At 41.8% G+C, this 9,753-nt stretch overlaps 1 protein-coding gene across 5 annotated transcripts in view; it reads left to right on the top strand.

Moving 5' to 3' along the window:
- LOC111964216 (latent-transforming growth factor beta-binding protein 3-like) overlaps nt 1–7,306 on the top strand; it is a 74,909-nt gene extending 67,603 nt beyond the window's left edge. For 3 of the 5 annotated variants that reach the window (XM_023988010.2, XM_023988009.2, XM_070443661.1), the window contains 11 exons: nt 573–701; nt 817–987; nt 1,359–1,442; nt 1,579–1,707; nt 2,099–2,236; nt 2,385–2,525; nt 3,728–3,856; nt 5,131–5,292; nt 5,462–5,551; nt 5,769–5,900; nt 6,167–7,306. In XM_023988010.2, coding sequence (XP_023843778.1) covers nt 573–701; nt 817–987; nt 1,359–1,442; nt 1,579–1,707; nt 2,099–2,236; nt 2,385–2,525; nt 3,728–3,856; nt 5,131–5,292; nt 5,462–5,551; nt 5,769–5,900; nt 6,167–6,342 — 1,481 coding nt within the window. In that variant the 3' untranslated portion in view covers nt 6,343–7,306. The remainder of the gene's footprint in view (nt 1–572; nt 702–816; nt 988–1,358; nt 1,443–1,578; nt 1,708–2,098; nt 2,237–2,384; nt 2,526–3,727; nt 3,857–5,130; nt 5,293–5,461; nt 5,552–5,768; nt 5,901–6,166) is intronic. The other 2 variants (XM_023988011.2, XM_023988012.2) reach the window with 2 other exon arrangements.
- Nucleotides 7,307–9,753: the final 2,447 nt, after the last annotated feature.

Here is a 9,753-nt window from a genome sequence, read left to right as displayed (position 1 = left end):
TGCAGAATACGTTTTGTTATACTCACAGACAATATTTTGACAGTTTTGGAAACTTTGGAGTGTTTTCTATCCTAATCTGTAAATTATATGCATATTCTACGATCTGGGCCAGAGAAAATGTCCGTTTACATTGGGAACGTTTAAAAATTTAAAAAAAAAAAAAAAAATCTGACCCCTAGCGCTAAGAGGTTGGGGAGGGGGAAACTGGCATTTAGCTGTTATTAGCAGAGAGGTTTTGGACATCACTTTCTTATTGGTCTATTAACTAATTTACTGCATGGTGATGTCACCATGGAAGGCCAAAAGTCCCTCCCCCCAAAACAGGCTGATATTTCATGCAGTCTTTTCAAACAGCTCTTACACTAAAAGGGCATTATCATAATTTTCACAATTTCACAGTATTATTCGAACCTCCTATTGTGAAAATATATATAAAACACAGAAAAATTATGTTTTTGACTGCACTGGGCCTTTAATGGAAGTCATGATGATAGTAACACATTCTCCTTCCCTCTCTCTCTCTCTCTCTCTCTCTCTTTCTCTCTCTCTCTCCCTTCCACCCACCCACGCAGACATAGATGAGTGTGCGACAGACAGGGGTCTGTGCCAGCCTCATGGTGTGTGTGAGAACAGACAGGGCTCCTATGTGTGTGTGTGCAAAGACGGCTTCATTCTGTCTGAGGACAAGCACAGCTGTGAGGGTAAGATTACTGATATCCTCTCAGCCCTCTCTCTATATAGCTGTATTCTGCATGCACACACACACACAAACACACACACACACCAATCTATGTCCTGTCTTCCCTCTCCATCCAGAGATTGAGGTGGACATGGAGGATAAGAAGGAGTGTTACCTGAACCTGGATGACACAGTGTTCTGTGACAGTGTCCTGGCCACCAACGTCACCAAGCAGGAGTGCTGCTGCTCCATCGGCGTGGGCTGGGGGGACCACTGTGAGATCTACCCCTGCCCCGTCTACCACTCATGTACGGACCTCAGGCCCAACAACATCAAATCAAATTGTATTGATCACATACACATGTTTAGCAGATGTTATTGCCGGTGTAGCGAAATGCTTGTGTTTCTAGCTCCAAGAGTGCAGTAATATCTAACAAGTAATATCTAACAATTTCACAACAATACACACAATACACACAAATCTAAAGTAAAGGAATGGAATTAAGAATATATAAATAAAGAATATATAAATGCATGAATATAAATAAATATATACATACACACAATAGTTTACCAAGCCTCTGAGCCATCAAGTGGGCTGGGTATCTGTTCAGTTAATTGCACTGTTCAATGTCACTCTAAAGTACTAAAGTAAGCTGGTTGTTTTTCCTCCATCCAGCTGAGTTCCATTCCTTGTGTCCAGTGGGCCGAGGTTTCTACCAGGAGGAGGGAGTAACTGAGTACGGCCTGTCTGTCCATATTGGTGAGTAGCTACACAGCCTCAGCCCGACCACGGTGGGTTTGCTGTTGTCAGATTTYCAGCATTCATTTACATGGCAGGATTTGTTTTCAGGAGTTTGTTTGTGTTGAGATTGTTGCTCCTGTCTCTCTGTGTACAGATATCGATGAGTGTGTGCTCTTCTCCAATGAGATCTGTAAGGAGGGCCGCTGTATGAACACACAGCCTGGCTATGAATGTTACTGCCAACAGGGCTTCTACTACGACAGCAACCTACTGGAGTGCATTGGTAACCACTGAGCCCCACCTCACTCAGGCCTACACCAAAACACACCGATGTATTATTACACATTATAAACTGGGTGGTTCGAGCCTTGAATGCTGATTGGCTGACAGCCGTGGTATATGAAACCGTATACCACGTGTATGACAAAACATTTATTTTTACTGCTCTAATTACATTGGTTACCAGTTTATAATAGCAATAAGGGACTTCAGGGGTTTGTGTTATATAGCCAATATACCACGGCTAAGAGCTGTATCCAGGCACGCCGCATTGCGTTGTGCCTTAGCTGCGGTATATTCACCGTATACCACACCCCCTCGGACCTTATTGCTTAATTAATACACATCAGATAATCCCATTTAGTCACAGATCCTGTATGTTAATGTCTCCTCAGATGTGAATGAGTGCCACGATGAGTCTCTGTGTACCAACGGTCAGTGTAAGAACACCAGAGGCTCCTTCTACTGCACCTGTAACTCTCCCTGGACCCCAGATGCTTCCAATAAGAAGTGTGTCATTCCCACTGTGGCAGGTGAGGTCTGGCTAAAGGCCCTCTACTGTACATGCTGTATCCACACACACAGGGCGGTACAGTACAGGCCAGGCCAGGCCAGGCCAGGCCAGGCCAGGCCAGAGAGGAGGACGTGTGTTAAGTCAGCAGTGTTTTTTTGTTGCTGCAGGTGTGGATGAGTGCCAGGATCAATTGAACTGTAAGAGTGGCCACTGTGTGGACACCCCTGGGTCCTACTACTGCATCTGCTCTCCCCCCTGGATCCTGGCCACTGACCGCAACAGCTGTGTGACCTTAGAGGAGCAGGCTGGTAAGTGGAGGAGAGGAGACTAAGAGGGAAGGAGGTGGGCTCAGGAATCTCAGGATGGATGWTTTGGAGGTGGTGGTGTGAGATGGCTGGGTAGTGTAGTTCACAGTGGGTTGGTTCTCAGTGGTGAATCTCTGTGTATGGGCGAGGGAGGATGAATGAGAGAATGTTTTATAATGTTAGTTCCAGTCTAAAACTACTAATCAGCCAGGCCTGCCCCTCCAACCTCAAACGCTCTTACATTCACATAACCTCATATCTGTCACATAGATAAGTGGTTCACCAACTGGACACCTGGGGTTCGCGGAGGTACTGCAGGGCGTCCACGGACAGATTTTTTTTGTATAAATATWAAAAATGTAACTYATTTGTCCAAGGGGTCTGTGGAAGAAGTGTAGAAAGTGCAATGCAAACTAATATTTTGTATCTATAATATACCCTTGGATGCACAACAGGGCCTGGGAGGCTCACAGGGATCCACAGTACTCCATCAATGATCCAGTTTTTTAAATCCAGTTTTTAAATACTTCTTGTATTCCCTAAAAATGTTGTTTTGAACATAAATGCACTGTCATTTAAGCTTTAAAACTGCAAAATTGTCTGTCTGCCCCTTGTGGAAATGTGAGGAGTTGCAGGAAATTAGCTTTTAAACTGCAACATTTTCTCTCTGCCTATGGCAAAATGTGTAAAGTTGCAGAAAATTAGCATTAAAATGTTATCTCCGATGCAAAGAGTGGGGCCTTTAAAATGTTATTTCCCAGGGCCTGAGACTTGGTTAGTCTGGCCYTGCACTGCAGCTGTCACAGTAAACTCCTTGTATGCTATTTTTATCGCACTCCAAAGTCCGAGTTGTGTTCTGCTTTTGTGGGGGGTCCCTGATGAATTTGCTATCACAAAATGGGTCCCTGGATCCAAAACGTTTGTCAACTCCTGACATACTGTAGATAGATAGAGATGAATTCAAACACAACCCTGGTCCTATACTATAGCCACTACTGGGCCATGTTAATTGTGAAGATCCTCAACCCATCWATAAACACCCAAACACTCTGGTGCATGCTCTCAGGAAGCAGTGTAACATAGTGATCTGCCAGTAGGCCTGTTCAARGTTACATCACATTAAGAGCTGGCCCCAGGCTGGTGTCTGTCCCTCCGTCCGTAGGTTGTGTAACCCATGTCTGTGGTGTCTGTGGTGCCCCTTGCAGATATCAATGAGTGCCAGGACCCCTCGTACTGTAAGAATGGGAGGTGTGTGAACACACCCGGCTCCTTTCACTGTATATGTACCCAGCCCCTCACCTTCAGCGCAGCGCTCAAACAGTGCGTCTATGACGGTGGGTATAACCAATCGGCACTCAACTCACCTGAGCCTAACCAATCAGTGCTCAGCTCACCTGAGTTTTGGCTMACCTGTACACCTGCCACTCCTGCTACTCTTTTTAACTACTCCCCCTTTGAGCCCCCGTTCCCCAATACTGACTCCATGCACAGGCTCAGCACTCCCCCTCTTGCTTGTTTCTATAGAAACACACTCTCAGTTTAGTGAGGGAGATCATGAGACTTGAGATGGTCAATGTGATTTCAGTTCTATAGGTCCAGTGTGATCCTGTTGCACATTTCTCAGTTTCCGTTTATGTGGTTGTCCCACTAAGCTTGCATAGTCACAGGAAAACACTTCATTACTTCATCCTTCATTGTGTGCATGTGCTTGTGCGTCTGAGACGCAGTGAGAGAGTATAAGTAAAATGGGAGAGTATAAGTAAAATGGGAGAGTATAAGTAAAATGGGAGAGTATAAGTAAAATGGGAGAGTATAAGTAAAATGGGAGAGTATAAGTAAAATGGGAGAGTATAAGTAAAATGGGAGAGTATAAGTAAAATGGGAGAGTATAAGTAAAATGGGAGAGTATAAGTAAAATGGGAGAGTATAAGTAAAATGGGAGAGTATAAGTAAAATGGGAGAGTATAAGTAAAAGTGATATTGCTTGTGGCATTTTCTGCACCTTTCTCCAAAGCATTGTTTCTCCTTTTAACCAAACTGTTGACTGTTGCGATACATGTGATGCTGTAACACTTGGATACGATGTTGTGACATTACTCTTCCGATTGTGTTACTTTCTTTGCATATTCTTGTTGTAAAGTCTCACAAGTTTGTATTGACAATCTAGCTTTTACTTTATTGTGTCTGTGTGGTTTTTATGGGGCCATCCTTGTGTGTGATGTGTGACTGTAAATGAATGTGCAGAGGAGGGGTCTGGTATAGCACTGAGCCCTACCACCTCAAGCTAGGCCTCATCACTTATTCATATCTACCTGGCGCCTATTAACATGCTGAGTAATGACTTGGTTAATCATAGAGGTCATTATAAGTGGCAGGATCTGGCCTGCTCTATAATGTAGAGGCAAAGATTGGCTTGTTGATTTGATGGAATAATCCTTAATATTCCTCTCTCTCTCTCTCTCTCTTTCTCTCTCTCTCTGTCTCTCTCTTGCTCTCTCTCTCTCTCTCTCTCTCTCTCTCTCCCATCTCTCTCTCTCTCTCTCTCTCTCTTCTCTCTCTCTCTCTCTATCTGTTCTCTTCTCTCCTTCTTCCCCCCTCCCTACCTTAGACCGCACGGCGGCCCATAAGGACGTGTGTTTCCTGCAGGTGGATGAGGATCTGATCTGTAGCCACCCCAGAAACGGCCTGGTGTTCACCTACTCWGAGTGCTGCTGTCACTATGGCCGTGGCTGGGGCCCTGAGTGTAGGACCTGCCCACAAAGAAACTCAGGTGGGCACCAGTACTCAGTCATTATTTGACTGGTTTTTAGTGTCTAGTCTGCTGGTCATTACAGTTTTAGCCTGTATCAGCATAGTAGTCTAACACTCTAATACTCTAATATTAATAGTCTAATACTAATAACTTAATTAAGTTCATCTTAATTCTTCCTCTCGTTCAGTGATCTTTAACCGGCTGTGTGACATGCACTTGGAGACAGAGTCTGATGGTGAGGGAGATTTCCTGGCAGCTTTCGCCAACTACAACCCAGGTACTGGTAATGCCTGTAATATATTTTATTATTCTCTGAATTTGGTTATAAAATCACCTCAGAGCACAAACTCTTACCACTTGAATAATATTTTCTCTCCCTCTCTCCTGTCTCTCTCTCTCTCTCTCTCTCTCTATCTTTCGCTCTTTTTCTCTGTCTCTCTTTCTCTATCTTTCTTTCTCTCTCTCGCGCACTCTCTTTTTCTGTTTTGGCTCAGAAGGCGATAGTTCAGAAGAGGACTCAGATGAGTGTAGTTGTGCCAATGGCCGTTGTGTGCGTTCCTACTTGAGCACTATGTGTGATTGTAACACAGGCTTTAGACTGGACCACTCCCGCACCCGCTGCACAGGTATGTTAACAACCCACATATTCTGCCTGTCTTGTCAATTGGATGCTTATGAATTCTGTGAACAGAAGTGTCTCTGTATAATTTGTAGCTGTTGTCCTTTGTTCAAGTGTTTTGACCGACAATGCCTGAAATCTAATTTAGAATTTAAAGGAACATCTGGTTGTTGATTTCATATGTAAATAGATGTGCAGGCAGAAATGGCGAGCTCTCTGTTTTGTTTCAAACCTTCTCCCTCTCTCTCTCCCTCCCTCTCTCTCTCTTTTCAGATATTGATGAGTGTGCTGAACCAGGGGTTCGAGTTAATCCATGCAAGAATGCCCGGTGCGTCAACAGCATTGGCTCGTTCAAATGCTACTGCAAAAATGGCTTTGTCCCTGCACGAAGGCCCAACATATGTGTACCAGGCACCAAGGCCCAACATATCCGTTCCAGGGCTCTATAACAGCTTTATCTCTGTCAAACACACACAAATAAGCACATGTAACCCCTCTGTCTTATAAGTTCAGTATTCAGTATGTGCCTGTCTCTCCTTGAAGTGTCCCTCGAAAACATTGTGGTGTCTTCAATGGGCTCATTTAAAATGTTTGAAATGGACAAAATGTGTTTTTGCTGTTGTTGTCGGCTCCTCCTTCACTGAAATGAGATGCACCATAGGCTTCCAGTTTGGCTCTGAACAACTATTTTTCCCTCATCCCTAGTTCAGTTAATGATTTGGGGGGAAAATACAGACGAAGGTAACATTCGTTCATTTTTTATGTATTTTTGTATTTAATTTTTGTATTTTTATGTTTGTGTCCATTGACTGTTAAATGTGTGTTTTGTTTAGTTGTTGAGTTTTGTCCTTGTTGCATTGATTTTATACATCCATGAATCTTAAGCTCTCCTGCAGTTTGACGAGGAGGTTTCTCCCTTCCTCCCACTCCCTTCCTGTATGTCTGAATGCCTGTATGAGTAGCAGACCATTATCCTACATTTTTTTATCGTCCTCTGTCGCTGTCCTCCTCCATTGTCCAGTTTTGTACAGTATGTAAAGTGGWGATTACTTTGTTGACTGTTAGCTCAGTGCCTATCATGCTCCTGTAATCATCTGTTTTGTGGGATGTTTTGGAAAGAGATTAAACTTCATTGTAAAGCCATTAAACACCTTTTAGATTTTTGACATGTGCACTTTGAATACAATTGAAGCTGAGTAAAGGTGAAGGGGTAAGAGGTCGTATTCAGACCTAACTCATGGATTCAGAGGAAATCCTCAGGAGTACGGTGGTAAATCGACCCCAAAGTAAATGGAATGGCATGTTTAGTGACTTCTCTTAACAAAATGTCCGTTTGTTTGTCTATGCATTGTAAGGAACGYACGAGGCTTTTGAGCGGAAAAATAAATTAACGGCAGAAGTCAACCACCCAAATATGTGTTTGTGAGTGTATTTTTTATAAAGGAGGTTTGTTCTTTCTTTGGGATTAGAGGTCTTTCCCATCCATATCGTGTTCTGTCCATGAGAAGAAAATCAACAGAGACTAACACAATATAGAGCAGGTTGCTTCATAAATMAATAACATATTAAATGTACACTTAGTGAGACGATTAAGATAAGAGCTTCTGGCAAAGAAACTATAATCAAAATATAAATATAATCAGTTTTAAATATTCATTGTCATTGATTGGTGTGAAATTCTCCCTCTATTAATACCTCTGGCTGTGAAACTCTGATACAGAGTATACCATCAAACAGGGAATATCTGACAGAGATGTATTCAACAAGTGAAGAAAGKAATGGTGTAAAATACTTYYGCAAAAATACTTTAAAGTACTASTTAAGTAGTTTTTTGGGGGTATCTGTACTTTACTATTTACATTTTTCACAACTTTTACTTCACTACATTCCTAAAGAATATAATGGACTTTTTACTCCATACACTTTCCCTGAGACCCAAAAGTACTAGTTACATTTTTGAATGCTTAGCAGAACAGGAAAATGGTCCAATTCACTCACTTATCAAGAGAACATCTCAGGATGACCCCCACTGCCTCTGATCTGGCAGACTCACTAAATACACATGCTTCATTTGTAAATTATGTCTGAGTGTTGGCTATCCGTAAAAAACAACAACATTTAAATATAAAAATAGGTGCCGTCTGGTTTGCTTAATATAAGGAATATGAAATGATTTATACGTCGCCGCTCCTCCTTCTTGTGGATGATTTTTCAATTTGGGTTGATAGGGATGTTGTAGTCGTGGATGTTTCAGTTGTAGTTGTGGATGATGTTTCAGTTCCGGTTTATGGGAATGTTGTGTAGTGGCTGTGGGATGATGTTTCAGGTTTGGTTGATGGGGATGTTGTGTATGTGGCTCTGGATGATGTTTCAGGTTTGGTTGATGGGAATGTTGTAGTTGTGGATGATGTTTCAGTTCCGGTTTATGGGAATGTTGTGTATGTGGCTGTGGGATGATGTTTCAGGTTTGGTTGATGGGGATGTTGTATCTGTAGTTGTGGATGATGTTTTCAGTTTGGTTGATGTGGAATGTTGTAGTTGTGGATGATGTTCCAGTCCGGTTTATGGGAATGTTGTGTATGTGGCTGTGGGATAGTTTCGTTGTGTTTGTTGATGGATGGGTTGTGTTGGATTTATCCTGTAGTTGTGGATGAATGTTTCGTTTTGGTTGATTGGGAATTTGTAGTTTGTGGATGATGTTTCAGCTCTCGGTTTATGGGAATGTTGTGTAGTGGCTGTGGGATGATGTTTTCCAGGTTTGGTTGATTTGGGATGTTGTATCGTAGTTGTGGATGATGTTTCAGTTTTGGTTGATGGGAATGTGTAGTTGTGGATGATGTTTCAGCTCCGGTTTATGGGAATGTTTGTAGTGGCTGTGGGATGATGTTTAAGGTTTGGTTGATTGGGATGTTTTATCTGTAGTTGTGGATGATGTTTTAGTTTCGGTTGAGAGGGATGTTGTAGTTGTAGTTGATGTTTCAGTTTCAGGTGATAGGGATGCTGTAGTTGTGGATGATGTTAGAGTTGTAATTATGGATGGTGTTTCAAGTTTGGTTGATGGGAATGTTTTAGTTGTGGATGGTGTGTCTGTTTCGGTTGATGAGGATGTTGTGTATGTGGCTGTGGATGATGCTTCAGGTTATCATTTCTTATGTAACTATCAACCGTGTTGCAGATACAGCAATAGCTGAAGAGTCACTTGTAGTTATAGTTGATGTATCAGTTTCAGATGTTTGAATGTAGGCTGTTGATAGTTTTTCTAATGAAATAGTGCCTATGGTTRCATCTGTTGTAAAGGTTTAAGAATCAGAACTGACTTTCACCGATTTTTCAAGTACAGTTGATGGGAATTTTGTATYTTTGGATGATGTTTCAGGTTTGGTTGATGGGGATGTTCTAAACGTGGTGGTGGATGACTTTTCAGATTTGGTTGATGTTTTTTATTGTATCTGTGGTTGTGGATGATGTTTCAAGTCTGTTTATATCAGTTGTTCCATATGAAGTTGCATCTGAAGTTTCAGGATTATTTTAATCTGTACAGTGCATTCGGAAAGTATTCAGACGCCTTGACTTATTCCACATTTTGTTACATTACAGCCTTATTTTAAAAATGATTAAATRGTTTTRCCCCACCTCAACAATCTACACACAATACCTCATAATGACAAAGCAAAAACAGGTTTTAAGACATTTTTGCAAATGTATTAAAAACAAAAAACTGAAATATCACATTTACATACAGTGCCAGTCAAAAGTGTGGACACACCTACTCATTCCAGGATTTTTCTTTATTTTGACTATGTTCTACATTGTAGAATAATAGTGAAGACATCAAAACTATGAAATAACACATATGGAAT

This window comes from Salvelinus sp. IW2-2015, linkage group LG5, assembly GCF_002910315.2.
Source record: "Salvelinus sp. IW2-2015 linkage group LG5, ASM291031v2, whole genome shotgun sequence".
In the NCBI taxonomy this organism is placed as follows: domain Eukaryota; kingdom Metazoa; phylum Chordata; class Actinopteri; order Salmoniformes; family Salmonidae; genus Salvelinus; species Salvelinus sp. IW2-2015.
Note: the sequence above shows the minus strand (reverse complement) of the source record. Positions and strands in the feature narration are given on the sequence as shown.